General features: G+C 31.2%; 1 protein-coding gene across 1 annotated transcript; it reads right to left on the bottom strand.

Annotated features, from left to right (window-relative positions):
* Nucleotides 1–1185: 1185 nt before the first annotated feature.
* LOC133855075 (late embryogenesis abundant protein At1g64065-like) lies at nt 1186–1992 on the bottom strand. The gene has a single exon (XM_062291376.1). It carries the CDS (start codon nt 1939–1941, stop codon nt 1306–1308), a length of 636 nt encoding a protein of 211 aa, XP_062147360.1. The 5' UTR covers nt 1942–1992; the 3' UTR covers nt 1186–1305.
* Between the last annotated feature and the right edge of the window lie 14917 nt (nt 1993–16909).

Here is a 16909-nt window from a genome sequence, read left to right as displayed (position 1 = left end):
AATTTACCTTCAAAAATTTCCATTAACCATATAATAAGATATATTTCTCTATGTAACAAAAGCTGATAGGGTCTATGAGCATTCAATAATTCAATTGATTGTGAGTCTCTAAGAAATAACTCAATCAGCTGGGAACCACGTCTCATTAAGCGGAGGTCACTAGTTCGAATTTCCTTCTCCCCTCTCCTCATGTGTGAATATTTCAAAAAAAAATAAAAATAAAAATAAAATTCAATTGACGGTGTTCTAAAGCGAGTTCCAATAAATTTCTTAGACTTGTAACTTTTGTCAGGCCAATGAGATTTTAATTGAATTTAACGAACTTTAGTCAAATTTCAAAGACTATGAAGCTCAGTTTTCCAATATGTTGTTTTAGGCTATTAATTAACCATGCATATCTTAAGCAGGCAAGAAAGTTTAAGGTGCACGAATCATCATGATTCATGAACCGAAGATGCATGATCATCAAAGAAACAATATGCACTTAGCGTCATTAAATATATATATACATATCAAAGAAGCTATATTCTCTACGTAACAAAAACTCTTTGGCTCACTGAGCAATATTCAATTCACTTACCTGTTTTTCCTAGACTTCTAATTAATTAACCACATCTAGAACAAGAAAAATTTCAGCTTTTCAGTGCTTGAATTAATCATAGCAGCTCGTGTTAATGTATTGAGTTCGAATCGTGTTGAGGCATTTGTATATATAATATTATTTACATTAACTATAACCTAATCGATTTAATTAAAAAGGTCAAACCCCTCAACCTTAATCCACTAATTTTGCATATATTGAGTTTGTGCTTGGTTCACGAGTTATGTCAAAAATTGTCTATCACTAGGTCGCGTGTCGAGTTCGAGTCGTGTCAAATATTTATATGCATAAAACTATATAGGTCAACGTTTCTAATTAGACTAATTTAATTAAACGGGTCATAACCCTCAACCCTAATCCATTAATTTTGTATTGGGTTTATGGCTAGTTTACGAATTATGTAAAAAATTGTCTGTCACTATGTCACGTGTCGAGTTCGAGTCGTATCGAATCATAAATATAAAACTATATAGGTCAACATATTTAACCAGACCAATTTAATTAAACATGTCAAACTCTTCAACCATAATCCTTTAATTTCGTGTCGAGTTTGTGAGTTGTGTAAAAAAAAAAAATGGCAGCGCAATCATTATTAAAAATAAAAAATGAAAAATAAATAAATAAATTACGATCTCTTAAAAAAAAAATCTGAATTTCAAAATAACATAACAAAAGAAAAATAACCCACAAAACAATTACAATAATTAGTAGCATCGAAGATCCTGGAAGGCACGGCGTTTCAAATCAAGAATCATTGTGCAGTTCATTTCCGTCGTCTTCCTCCTCCTTATAATATTCTTCAAATTCACTCTGCCACTCAGCTTTGCATAGCTGCTCAGTGTCAGCATCCCTGCTTCAATGTCACCGCTGAGGTTCTTGGTGTCCATCACCCTATTAGATCGGACTTCTACTGTAATATTCATCTCGTGGGTCTCTCTGGCTTTCACCCGCCCATGGATTATGCTTCTGTCACCGACATTCATGCCTCCGTACAGCACACTCAACGTGCTGTTATCAAATTTAAACCGACCAAAGTTTGTGTTCTTAATCGTCACCACGGCGACCAAAGTTGCGTTAAACGAAGGTGACTGTCCAGCTGTGCCGCGCCCTTCGTACTTTAGATTTTTCACCGTCACCGACCGGAGTTTGACGTCGGGGATTTTGAAACGCAGCACGATCAAGGCGAAGGCTAGTACGACGATGCTCAGGATGACAATAGCAGAAAAAACGTAAACGAAACATTTGCCGCTTCGTTCCTTTTTTAGTACTTTGAACGTGGCGATCTCTTCGTCGCTTCGCGGATACATCTTGCTCGGTGCAAATGGAAGTTCTTCCGCCATTTTTGTAAGACTGGAGAGGTTGATGATCAGGAGCTGAGGTGATAGTGTGCAACGAAGGTGGAAGCTTTAAGTGCGCTGAAAATGGCGTTGGAGGCAAATGATATATATATAGGATGACGTTTTATCAACCGCATTGAATTATACAACATCAGTGGGTCAATCCCGGGCTGCTAAAGCAGCCGCCATTGAAGGTTCTCTTTGACGTCGGGATCATGCAAGTGATTTTCATCCTTCTATATATATATATATATATATATTATTATTATTATTATCCCAAAATATAGTGAAGAAGCAGGTGATTTTCATCCTTTTATTCTTATTTTATTCTTTTAAAATTGACATATCTTTTAAAAACATCTTCAATAATGCCTTAAAAGCTCCAAAGATGGTTTTGGCTCTCTGGGAGATGATTCAAAGTCAAGTGTTAGCTACAGTATGAAAGTACGTAGTTAATTTTTATAAACGAGTATAATAAAATGACATGTATTTTTTAGCACGTAAAAATCATTTTTTTTTTTTTTTTATACTTTTCGCATGTTTTTTTTTAATAGTATTAATAAGAAAATATATTTCTCACATACTTTAAGAATATATGCCACTTTATTAGATTAATTTGTAAAAATTAGATACAATCCCATACTGATTGAATATAATATTAAGGGCAATGGTTTATTTTTTGTTTTTTTATTAGTTTCTATCTCCCTTTAAAAAATTTAAAAATGCTATTTAAAAAAAGTAAGAGAGTGAAATAGATAATACATTGAAATTTGTATCGAAAAAATAGTTGTTAAAAGAGAAAAATGTGTGTTTTGGGTGGCTAAAATAGCAACTACTACAGTTGCAGATGCTCCAAAATCAACGTTGAATCAAAATATAATAAAGATCTACCTCAAATTTAATGATAATTTTTAAACACGGGTCAATTTTTTTTTTTTTAAGACCAAGAGGATGGTGGCTACCCATTACTTGATTTTTCTAGGTCAAGACCGTTATAATTAATTATAGAAACACGTAGAAGCTTCTGGTGGGGCAAGGCAGAATTGTGGTCTAGCTTACGCGCGCGCAGAAGAATTGGTGGCGAGATGAAGCTAGCCAGGGTCAAGCTCCTTACTATTTATGGACAGTTTCCATCTGAGAAACAGTCATGGTATAGAAGAATGTTAGTTAATTAATTCTCTGCAGGCGCTCTGATCTCGTCGGAGTAGCAAGCGTTGCTCATGAGGCTCGATCTGGACTGTTTCTCAAATGAAAACTGTCCATTAATAGTAAGGGGAGCTGGACCCCTTTAATTATTGTCGCAACGGATGCTAAAACGGGTTTTGATAAAAGTCAAATTAAGGCGTTGGTAGCAAGGCATGCAGAAAGGTCGTTTTCCTTTTTATTGTCCATTTTTGCCATTATATATATATATATATATATATATATATATATATATATATATATATATATATATATATATATATATTCTACAGTTAACTTTTCATCCAGTTGTTTACGTCACCTGACTGGAGCTCGTCGTTAAAAGTGCGTTTGACATTGCGATTTTGTAGATAAAAAATACGATTCTAAATTAAATCCCAGAAGATTGATAGTTTGAGATTGTGTTTTTATAAAATTGTGATTTTAAAAACGTAGAAAATCTACATTTTCAAATCGCAGAATTTTTTAAATGAAAGTTGATGTTTCTTTTTGAAAACACACAATTTTAAAGACTAAATTGCGATTTTAAAGGCCAAATTACGATTTTGCAAAACGCTAAATTACATTTTTAAAAATTATGTTTTCAAATCGCATATTTTAAAATTGATATTTTTAATCGTCATTTTTTAAATCGTAAATCCAAACGAACTTTAAATTTTTTTAGATGAGTATTTGATTCTACCGTAGTCGGTTTTAGTATTTGAATTTTTGTTTTTTTTTAAGATATATAGGGTTGATCGAATGATTGATGTGGGTGATTGAGCATAAGATGAAACCATTAGTCACGAACGTTCGATTTGGGACTCAAACGATTGATGGATGGTTATAACAACTTTGATTTAGACGATATTATTCTTTTAAATGTGCATGAGTTTGTTTAAAACGTTGCTTTAATTTCTCAATGCTTATGCCTCATTTCGTCATTCCCAACCTCTGGAAAACTTGGAGTGAGAAAGAGAAGAGAAATGAGAAGAGAGCTGCTAGATCTTGAGTGCTTTCACTAAAGAGGTTGGGGTGTAAATGAGCTGAGCTACTTGTGAACTTACTCGAGATCAACTCGAATAAACTTGACTCGTTCTCGAATCGATTATTAAATGAGCTACTCGTGAACATGAAATTTTGTTCGATTATTAAACAATACAAACTCGTATAAACTCAGCTCGACTCGATTAATGCTCGTGAACCCGCTCGTATAAAGATCGACTCGTATATATATATAATAAAAATAATTTATATATTAATTTATTAATATGTAACTTATTTTTATAATATAGTATATTAATAAACAATATACTAAGGATTTAATAATGTTATTAATGATTTAAGCACATCAAATTGTGTTATTATCAAACATCTCTCGACTTTTTTGCCAAGGAACTTCTGTAAATAAGGCAAAGGAGAAAAAATTAACTTAATTTTTTTTTAGTATTTACGGGTTTTTATTTCAAATTATTTAAAGTTGCTGATTAAAGCAGACGTTTGATCATGATTCTTGAAGTTGTTGGTTTAACATTATTTTAAAGTTAAACAAGGCTGTCTTGTTGAAGAAGTTGTTGAGCCGATGCAGTATTGAATGGAGTTTCTGGTTGAACCAAAAAAATAGTGATCTATTGTATTTGTAATTTTATTTTATTTGTATTTGTTTAAATGTGATTCCTAAGGTTTAGTTTAGTTATGAAATTTATTTGTAATTGTTTTTGTAAAGAGTATTAATAAAATTGGTTTAATTTGTTTCTTTTAATGCTAAAATAAATAATTTAAATTATTTGACTCGAGCCAAGCTCGAGTCGAATACTTGAGCTCGAGATTGACCAAAATAGCTTGATCAATAATCCTCTTACAGCGAGCCGGGCTCGAACACGAAATTCAGGCTCGTGTTGAGCTTGAGCTTGATACCAAAAGAAACGAGCTGATCCTGAACAACCAATACTCACTCAGGATCAGCTCGTTTACACCCTTAAGTAATATTGCTTTTAGTTATTGTTTCTAGAAGTAACAAGCAATCAATAGTTGCTACACATTTACAATATAGGCAAAATTTATTGTGTGTTATGAAGTCACTAGACAAGCACTATGGTTGAGAAATTTTGTTGGTGGTCTCAAAATTATCGATTCTAAAGCAAGACCAATCAAGATCTTCCGTGATAATCGTGCTGCAATATTCTTCTCTAAGAATAATAAAAGTAAAAGCAAAAGTAAGCATATCAACATCAAGTATCTTCCTGTGAGAGAGAATATCAAAATGAATGAAGTGTTCATTGAGCATATCAATACTGAATTGATGATTGCGGATTCTATGAATAAAAGTTTACCGGTAAAGCTGTTTAAAAGTTATGTGAAGCATATGGAGCTCATTAATTCATTTTGTATCTAGTTCTTTCTAATTAGTCTATAGACATCAAGTTATTGTTAACAAAGTTTTGTGCACATTTGTTACCTTATCCATGGGAATAAAATTAAAGTTTGATTGCGCAAATAGTACTCATTTAGGGAATATGATATATGTAATGCATGGAAGGGACGGCTTATTATATAAAGTTTTACCGCCATGATTCAAGTGTAGTATTCATTGTGAGTGAGAGGATTCCATAAATGGTGGGAATAAATAAAGTAATGATCATATTGTAGAACCGAGTATAATAAGGAATTATATGTGTCATAAGGGACAAATGGGAGAATGTTAGAAATCATCAATAATTATGATATGACTTATTTCATTAACCATCTTATCATGAGAGATTATGGGAATCTATTTCCTGATAGTGTGTGATAGTGTACTAATTTTTATCCTTGGTGGGAGGAGAAAAATCAGCCACCACTCTTCAGTTTTTGAATGAAGGGGGTCCCTGATGTAGTCTATAAATAAACAGTCTGTGTACTCCGTTAGTAATGTATTCAGTAGGCATAGATTAGAAGAATCTCTCTAAAATTCTTTTTTCAGAATATCTGATTTTTGGTAACAAGGTTTCATAAGATTCGTTTGAGCAAAGTATGGCTGGAGGTATTTATATAATCAAATCTTTCCGCTACTTATTTACATTATTAAATTAGCACTTGATTTATAATATGCTAACAAGCGAAATATGAAGTTAATTACCAATTAATTAATATTTTGGGGCTTTACAATTGTAGATGGACTTGAGCCTTTGAAGCATTGATGGAAATCTAGTAAATTGCGGTTGTTCTTGTTCAAGGGTCTGGTTGAAAGTGCAATGGGTCTTCGATTTTAAGGTTTGCTCAAAGATGGTGTAGTTGTTTCTTGGGATCTGTAGCTGTAGAAGCTGATGGATTGGAGCCTTTGAAACATGGATGTAGATCTAGCAAGTTGGGGATGTTGTGGGTGTTCTTGGGATATTAGGATTTCCTACAATTTCAAAGAAATTTGAGATTCTTAAATTTTTTTGAAATCAAGTTGTTTTTTACATCGCCATGATGTGAAAAATACTGCATATTAAAGATATGATATGTTAATAATGAAAAAAAAAAAAAAAAAAAATTCCAAAAGGGTTTTTTCTTCACTTTTGAAAAGACGTTTATTTTTTTACTAAATCGAAAGACAGTTTTTTGTTCAAAAATTTTATACAACATAAAGTGTAAGAAAAAACATTTTGAAATTATATATATATATATATATATATATATATATATATATATATATTGGTTTTATTGTTAACATGTTATATTTTTAATATGCAGGATTTTGCACGTCATTTTAATGTAAAAAATAGCTTGATTTCAAATAAATTTGAAAATCATAAATTTCTTTAAAATTGTAGGAAATTCTGATCCGTTCTTGGGCTTCTTGTTGTCGGTTGCGGTGTTTTTGGGTGCCTCGGCTTGAAGCAATGGCAATAGTGCCAATCATGAGGTTGTGGAGGACAATATATAATTCCCATTTAATTTCCATACCTCAATTTAACAGTACCACTTAAAACAGCTCATCAAAACCCATTCTAACTTATTTATGATACATTGAAGTAAATTTGGGGTAAAATGCTCTCTCTCTCTCTCTCTCTCTCTCTCTCTCCCCCTAAAGATTCACTACAAAAATTCTCGGTTTTAGTAACCTAGGTTTACTAACGTGCAAAAGCCTTTTACACGTTAGTAAATTGTAGTATCGTGAAATCAGTGGCGTGATTTTCACGTTCCTAATCCCTCAGTTAGTAATATAATTTTAGTAACGTCCAAATGGACATCACGTTACTGCATAGTAACGCAAGAAAAATTGCACGTTAGTAAATATATAGTAACGTGCAAATGAGACGCCAGTAAACATAGTAACGTGATAATTTACGTTGAACGTTACTGAGTCCATTAACGTGCATAATTATAACGTTATTGACATAGTAACGTGCATAATTACGCGATACAGACTACTGGGATGTACGTTTTCTATTTATAGTAACGCGCAATTTTCTTACATTACTAAAAATACCAACGTGTGTTTACAAAGGATCACATTTAAATAGTAACGTTGAATTTAGTAACGTGCAAATCTTAATCACGTTACTAATATTAGTAACGTGTAATATTAACCTTGTTACTAAGCTTAGTAACGTGTTTTTCTTTTGCACACCACTAAATTAGAATGCGATTAAAAAAAAAAAATTCATTTTTTTTATCCCCCAAATAATTTTTTAGCGGGACCTGATAGATGAATTACAACAACCAATATACATTAAAAATTCCCTACAATTCCAACAACAATCACAATAATATACACTCTCATCGATCATTGACGTCAATCACAAAAATTTATATGTCCCCATCAATTCATCAACAATTACAACGTTTTACATTTAATTCCAATAATAATATACATTCTGATTGATCATCAACGTCAATTACAACAAATAAAAATCATATAACCAATATTTGTCTTCTGATATATATGAACAAAGTATAAACATTACATGCAAAACACAATCAATGATTCAAAAGAATATAGTTCCGCATGAATTGGTTTCCTCACCACAGATAAGTAAACAGCAACTAACGGTTGCGCAACAACATGCTCCATATTACCTATAAATGATAAAACAAATACACTCTGCAAACAACAATACGTGTGATGTGCTATTAAGGCCAACACTTAGGATCAACGCAGGGAAAGTAAACAAATATCATCAACATTAAAAGAAATAACGGCACACAGACAGATCATTAATTATTACTTGAACCGCCGTAAACAGACGAGCTAACATGGAAACGAGACGTTAATATATGCCAAGTGCTAGGGTAACCTGCGAAATACACAACGTACCCAAATTAATGCTATATATTTGTACATGATACACACGAATATGTATTCCAACAACAATCATAACAATATACATAATCAACGTCAATCACAACAATTGAAAATCATATAACCAATATTTGTCTTGTCATATATATGATCAAAGTAAACATAAACATTATACGCAAAACACAATCAATGACTCGAAATAATATAGTTGCGCATGAGTCGGTTTCCTCACCACAGATACGTAAACAACAACTAACCGTTGCGCAACGACATTCTCCACACACACGCTATATATATATATATGATAAAACAAACACATTTAGCAAATAACAATACGATACCATCATATTAAGTCCAACACTTAGGAGAAACGCGTGGAATGATAAGAAACATCATTAACATTAAAAGAAATAACTCCACACAGACAAGTCTTTAATTATTACCTGAATTGCCGCAAACAGACTAGCTAACATTCAAACGAGACGTGGAATATTTGTCAAATGCTATGGTAACCTGCGAAATACACAATGTACCCAAATTAATGCTATATACATGATGCACACGAACATGAATTAATTTTAATTATTTGACAATGAGAACTATATTGTTTACCTAATGCACACTTTAATCATTATCATATGTATTAATGATTCATCAATTCGTTAGCAATTACCAATCGATGTAGAAATAAATAACAGGAAATTAGTCAAGTTTTATTGAAAAACATACACTAAGATTGGCTCTAAGTTTGGTCGGATGTGGTCAAATTCATCACTTGGATCTTGATCGTTATTTCTGGTTAATAGCAACGGCTCGCACTCGTGGTAGGTGTCTAGTGAATCATGAGACCCTTCACCCTGACCAACGTCGTAGACGTTCCTGGGTTTAGTCCGCACGACACAAGCCCAACTTAAGTTCCTTTCATCTTCGATTAGTATTTAGTTTACTATCAATTTAGAAAATTTTGCTATATTCTAGGTATATATCTTGTAAAGTTTTAGTTTAAGGCTTTTAGGGTTTCCTTAATAAATTCATATTGATTAGTTTTTAGTTTACTATCAATCTAGAAAATTTTGTTATATTCTGAGTATATATCTTGTAAAGTTTTAGTTTAAGACTTTTAGGGTGTCCTTAGTAAATTCATACTGATTAGTTTTTAGTTTACTATCAATTTAGAAAATTTTGTTATATTCTAGGTATATATCTTGTAAAGTTTTAGTACTTATTAATTGCTTAAATTTTATGGAGCATTGGCCATAACATTTTAAAAGGGAAATCAGGCAGAGTTCTTGACAATAATTATTAGTTTTTGCATTTTATATTTTTCTTGGTTGAGTCCTACGGTTTTGTTTTGTTTTTTTTTTTTTTTTGTTTTTTTTGTTTTTTTTGTTTTTACAAATAAAATTTGACTAACTAAAAATAAGGGTTATACCACACTTTAGCATTAGAGCTAGATCACCAAGGAAACAACAATTCAACCAAATATATCAACAATACAACCAAAACTATCAACCAATCAACCCTGTCTAACTCATCTACTAACAATTCAACCAAAAGCTATATATCAACAATACAAACAAGACTCAATAACCAAGTTCATTTGCTCCAACATTTATAAACTAAACACCAAATTCATTTGAAAAAATAAATAAGGATTCTAACCTTTATAGTGGTTTAGATAATAATAGTATCGCCAATAATAATTTGGAGAACAAGACTAGTACTCACCACATAAAATTGTAGCGAAAACAACCATATATAAATAAAATAAAATAAAATAAAAAATCCAATGCTAACAATCCAAATGTCTCATATAAAATGCTGAAGAACAACAAGCCATTATTATAATTAAAAAGATATAATAAAACTGTAAAGAAGATATGATACTTGCATTCTTTTTCCCAATCAAAACCAATTACCAAATATGTTTGGGAAGCTAAATTAAACCGAATATAATATAAAATTCATGTATTGGATGATAGTATTTTTAGCAGTTTTTCTTTGCGGAACACAAGGGATTAAAAAAAAAATATTTGGATTGAAAGAAAATTTGATACTTGCATATTTCGGAGAGGGAGAGACAGTGAGAGGGAGAGACGGAGAGACTTTTAGAGATGAAAATTTTAGACAGAGACGCAGAGACAGAAAGTTCGAACTTGAATGAAAATTTTCATTAGGGAAGGGGCTATGCTGCGCGGGAAAAATGTCCCGTGAGGCGTGTTCCTCAAAAACTTTTAGTAACGTGCAAATCACTGCACATTACAACAACAATAACGTGCTAATAAATGCACGTTACTATTTTATATAATAGTAACGTGTAAAGGGTTGCAAATTACTAGTGTTTATAATAGTAACGGGTATTTACAGGTTACTATTATAATTATATAGTAACGTAAAACAATTTGCATGTTACTATTTTATACAATAGTAACGTGAAACCCTTTGCACGTTACTACTTTGCACTATATTATACAATATTTTATTGGGATGTGTTATTCTTACATCACATTATCCTACATCAATCCTACACCAAGACACATTAGCAATACTGATTTTGCGTAAGTATAATGTCCAAGTGTTGATGATCAAAAACTTGTTGGACCACAAAGGGTGCAAACCCAAGTGTAGGTTTTTGCAAGTAATAAATTCTCGGTAAGTACGAGGTTGATTCACAGGGAATGGTAGATACTAAGTAAAATTCCTATTATTGTGCAAAAAAGTAAATTGAATGGATTTTTCCACTAAAAAGTGGAGCAATGGATAGATGATAAACTAAAATAAAATTAACTAAACTAAATTAATAAAAAGAAAAATTAAAAGAAAACACTAAGACTTCAGGGATCCACCTAGCAATTTATTACATATTCTTGAGACATATGTTTTTAACTCAACTAGGTAGAGAATCAACTCTCCTAATCGAAAAATAAAACAACTAAGCACAATGTAAATATAAAATAAATTAAACATGGGTTGATTGAGAATTTGATTTCAAAAACATGACACAATAAATTAAGCATTCAATATATTTTCGAATCATATCAAATCAAACGAAGTAAGCATTTGATATAAACAAAAATCATAATGAATCAAAATAAACTTGTTTCATTAAATTACTCTCAAATAAAAATCATCCCCAAATTTAATCATTAATTTATGAAGAACAAATAACATAGTCTCAAGAATACATAATAAAAATACTAGGTTTCACCCCTAGCCTTAGCTAGAGATTTAACCACTTATGTTTATGAAAATAAAAAATAAAAAATAACAAAACCGATTGAGAGCCTCCATAACTGCCCCCTTCTCTGTTTCTCCTCTGGCTTCTCCCCAGCTTCTCTCCGACTTCTCCCCTTTTAGCACAAGCAAAGCATGATATATATAGACTAATTTGCTAGGTCTTTCGATGCCACACACATGTTTTCTTGATTCTTTCATTGTTTAAGAATTATTGCAAGTTTAGCTCTTCATGGAAAACAAATCATGTATCTCGACAATTAAAGCAGCGCAAGACTTTTCCATGTCTCCATACATGTGTTGGTGAGTTATGCATGGAAATAGCTGATTAGGTGCTGATCCTTTAATGGTAGGAAATATGTGTGAGTTAGGTGCTCATAAATCTGCCATATAAGGAAAGAAAATCAATTGTCTTGTTATGGAAAGATATGCTTTTCTTATTTTTCATGTTTTGTTTTCTTCTACGTGGACCCCACGAATTTATTCTTTATTTCCTTGGTCCTCCACACGTCTTTCTCCTTTTAGTCTTCTACAAAATAACAATTCATTGCATTAATACCAATTTAAGCTCAACTTTAATAATTAAACAATATTCTCCCAATTAAATATAAAATGCAAGAATTATGATAAAATATAGTAGGATAATGCTTATTTTAATAAAGAAAATATGCACTTTTAAGCTATTATCAATGATCATGTCCAAGTGTTTAGACCAAGAGCTAAATTCCCTAGGACCATGCCTTGCAAAGGGGGGAGTAGGAGACACGTGAATTTGCACTTTGCTAAAGGGCATAATATACATAACATAAAGCATTATGTCATATTCTACATTGAGAAAGGTTAATAAGGCTGTCTTGGCTGCTTTTCGCTCGTGTTCCCTCTGCTGATGAAGCTTCATTGCCTCTTCTGCTTCTTGAGATAGAGCTTGCAAACTCATTTGGGACTCCAAAATATCCCAATAAATCTCACCCACACGAGCCTCTAGCTCCTTAGTCTCAACTTCACAACTGGACAATTGATTCTTAACTCGTACAAGCAAGTCCTTCAAACTGGAAGCCCGTTCATGAAGTGGTTTAAGGCGCTGATTGGAGGTTGCAAAGGCCGTCACTGTTTCAGAATGGATGCTAGAAATATCATAATACTTACCCAATTATACGTTGTATACCGATCATATGCACTTGGACATTATACTTAGACATTATACGTTGTATACCGATCCTATGCACTTTAACATTATACTTAGACATTATACCTTGTATACCGATCCTATGCACTTAGACATTATATCTTGTATATACCGATCCTATGCACTTGGACATTATACGTTGTATACTGATCCTACGCACTTGGACATTATACTTACCCAATTATACCTTGTATACCGATCCTATGCACTTTGATATTATACTTACCCAATTATACGTTGTATACCGATCCTATGCACTTTGACATTATACTTAGACATTATACCTTGTATACCGATCCTATGCACTTGGACATTATACTTACCCAATTATACGTTGTATATCGATCTTATGTACTTGGACATTATACTTAGACATTATACCTTGTATATACTGATCCTATGCACTTGGACATTATATTTAGACATTATACGTTGTATACCGATCCTATGCACATAGACATTATACTTAGACATTATACGTTGTATACCGATCCTATGCACATAGACATTATACTTACCCAATTATACGTTGTATACCGATCCTATGCACTTAGATATTATACTTATCTAATTATACGTTGTATACCGATCCTATGCACTTGGACATTATAGTTAGACTTTATACCTTGTATATACCAATCCTATGCACTTGGACATTATACGTTGTATACTGATCCTACGCACTTAGATATTATACTTACCTAATTATACGTTGTATACCGATCCTATTTACTTTGACATTATACTTAGACATTATACCTTGTATACCAATCCTATGCACTTGGACATTATACTTACCCAATTATAAGTTGTATACCGATCTTATGCACTTGGACATTATACTTAGATATTATACGTTGTATATCGATCCTACCCACTTGGACATTATACTTACCCAATTATACCTTGTATATCGATCCTATGCACTTTGACATTATATTTGCCCAATTATACGTTGTATACCGATCCTATGCACTTGGACATTATAGTTAGACATTATACCTTGTATACCGATACTATGCATTTGGACATTAAATCGAAAATTTATTTTAATGGATAAATACAATTTAAATCGTCTTTTTTTTTTAAAAAAAAAAAAAAATTTGTTAAGTTTGTTATATTTTCCAAACAACAATTTTGGTTTTATTTATTTTTTAGGGTTTTTGAATTTTATTTGAATTCTTTAATTGAAAAATGACATGTGGCAGTATAGCAACGTATATTTAATTGCGCGTTACTAATATAATAAATGAGTAACGTGTAAATGTGTCACGTTACTATGTTAGTAACGTGAACATTTGTCACGTTACTATAGATTCCTGAAACCTTCCAAGGATTCGCGCGCTTTGTAATCAATTTTGTCAGTATAATTAGTTCGAATTTGATAATAATAGTAACGTGCAAATAACTGCACGTTACTAGCATAAAAACTAGTAACGTGCAAAATATACTAAACTTTAGTAACGTGCAGTTATTTGCACGTTACTAAGTTATAATTAGTAACGTGATAATAATTACACATTACTAGTTTATTATTTTAGGTTGTTCTAAATGATGAACGATGAAAATATATCAACCGCGGAATATAAATAATAAGCGAGAGCAGATAATTAAAAATCATACCATATTATATATATATATATATATATATATATATATATATATATATATATATATATATAAACCCTATATAACATAAATGCATAAAATATATATTATGCTACTGATACATAGGGTATATTTGATTAAAACATATGGTGAACTAAGGAAGTTTATGGTGTGCTTGAGTTTTTCAATTTTTGAAATCAAAATTTAATTCTTATTTGGTGTGCGAATTTTGAAATTCGACTTTGTGAGATAAAATTAGAAGAAAAAAAGTAAATAAAATATAATTTGTTATTTAAAAAAGCAAATACTGTAGCAAGTAAAAAACATTTTCTACTTGCATCCAAACTGACCATAAGGGTTTATAAATTTTGAATTTTGGCACTTGGAAACAATAGTAGAAATAACCACGGTACTAAATTAATTACAATTGGAATGAGTTATACTTATGGGTTACTATATAGTAACCTGCAAATTTGCACGTTCCAATTATAGTAACGTGCGAATTTGCACGTTCCAATTATAACGACCAAATATGGCACGTTACTATATTGTAACGTGTAAGTTTGCCCGATATTATACAGTAACGTGGAAAACTTATGCGTTACAATAATTGGAACATGCTATATTTACAGGTTACTTATATAATTGGAATGTGTAAGTTTTCCACGTTACTACTCTAGTAACGTGCATACTACACCGCGTTAGTATAATTTTGAATTTATATATACTATAAAAAAAAAAATTCAAAATATATGTTAGTAACCTGCAAAAGGTAGCACGTTACTAAGTAATAACGTATAATGTTTTACACGTTACTATATTGTAACATGTTATAATTATGCGTTACTAAATAGTATCATGCTAATTTTTGCAAGTTACTAAAGTATTTAGTAACGTGTATATTTATATGACGTTAGTAAGTTCAGTAGCGTGTTAATTTCTGCACGTTAGTAATTTTTGATTTTTTTGTATTGATTTTTCTCTTTCGATGGTGGAATCAGCTGGATAGGTAGGGTATTAAACTCCATTATTGGCTCGATCAGGTAAAGCCTCTGAGACTCGATCTTTAATTGATTTAAGCTCTGCCGAAACCCTAAACGATGAGGACAAAGAGGAAAATTTAGATAGTGTTGCAATTGGGGTCTCAATTCACCTTCTCTTGATTTTTATTTTCTTTTTTTATGGGCTAAAAGACACCTTAATTTTTTTAAGAGTAATGTTTATTGCACAACTCTTACACAATCTTTACACAACTCTAACTACTTTTTTTTTTTTTTTTTTATGATTAACTATTTAATTTGTTTTCCTACATGTAAGCCATAAATATTCATTAGTTAATCATAAAAAAAAAAAAAAAAAAAAAAAAAAAAAAAAAAAATTGTAAGAATTTTTAAAAAAAAAATTAATCCTTACTTAAACACCAAGGATAACTCCCTTCATCTTCTATTGATCCTCATTTAATGTTATATACATGACAGTTACATATATATATATATATTTTCCATTTATCATTTTTTTTTTTTTTTACTTTCTTAAAGGTCCTTTTAATGATATTATTTAGGATTTTTTTTTTTTTTTTTTTTTTTTGTAAGTGTAGGACCTAGACAATTAATTGCTTTAATTGCTTCGCGTTGCAGCCGGCCCCGAGAATTGATTTGGGACAGACCCTAACCATATCCTTTAGAAAAAAATTAAATATGTCTGATATGATGCCATTTGCATTCCATCAACATAATAATAGTACACCTACATAGCTACATAGCTAGCTGTACGGCGGGCCATACGTGTATGTAAGGGCAATTATTTTTCATATAAAAATTATATTTTATTACTCCCAAGCCAACAAAACAACAGGTGGGCCAAATGAATTTAATTCGAGTTTTGGTGATTCTAACTGCATGTGCATATTGGGTCGGTTTGGATTTGCAATGTTTTGATTAAAAAAATTAGTGATTTTAAAAATATAAATAAACATTTGGTTAAATTAAGATATGGACTTTAAAATTATAGTTTAATATTTTAAATTGTATATTTTAAAAAATGCACCATTTTGGTTGAAATTTAAAAATACATTTTTTTTTTTTTTTTTTACATTTTTATTCTGTAATTTGTTAAAAAAAAAAATGCATTTTCAAACCATACAATTTCTATACAATTTTGTTTAAAATCAAAGTTTTTAACATGTGAAATCACATAGCTAGTCGATCATACATGCATGCATTAGAAGGGACCTGAATTCTCTCTAGTCCACTGTTCAAATGAACTATTCGGTTCCTTATATTTGAGGGATTTCTTTTTCTTTAACTTTTTTTTTTTTTTTAATGGGGAAAAAAATGCTGTTCAAATGCAATATTACCAGTTCAAACATTGAAATAGTTTGTAATAAACTGTTCTATAAATTACAAGCAACAGACCGGTCTATAGGTGCGGAAGCCAAATCAAGTCTTATGTTTTTATTTATTTCTTTATGCAAGAACCAATTCCTTTCAAGT

This window comes from Alnus glutinosa, chromosome 13, assembly GCF_958979055.1.
Source record: "Alnus glutinosa chromosome 13, dhAlnGlut1.1, whole genome shotgun sequence".
Lineage (NCBI taxonomy): Eukaryota > Viridiplantae > Streptophyta > Magnoliopsida > Fagales > Betulaceae > Alnus > Alnus glutinosa.
The sequence above is the reverse complement of the archived record's forward strand: the minus strand, read 5'-3'. Positions and strand labels throughout refer to the sequence as shown.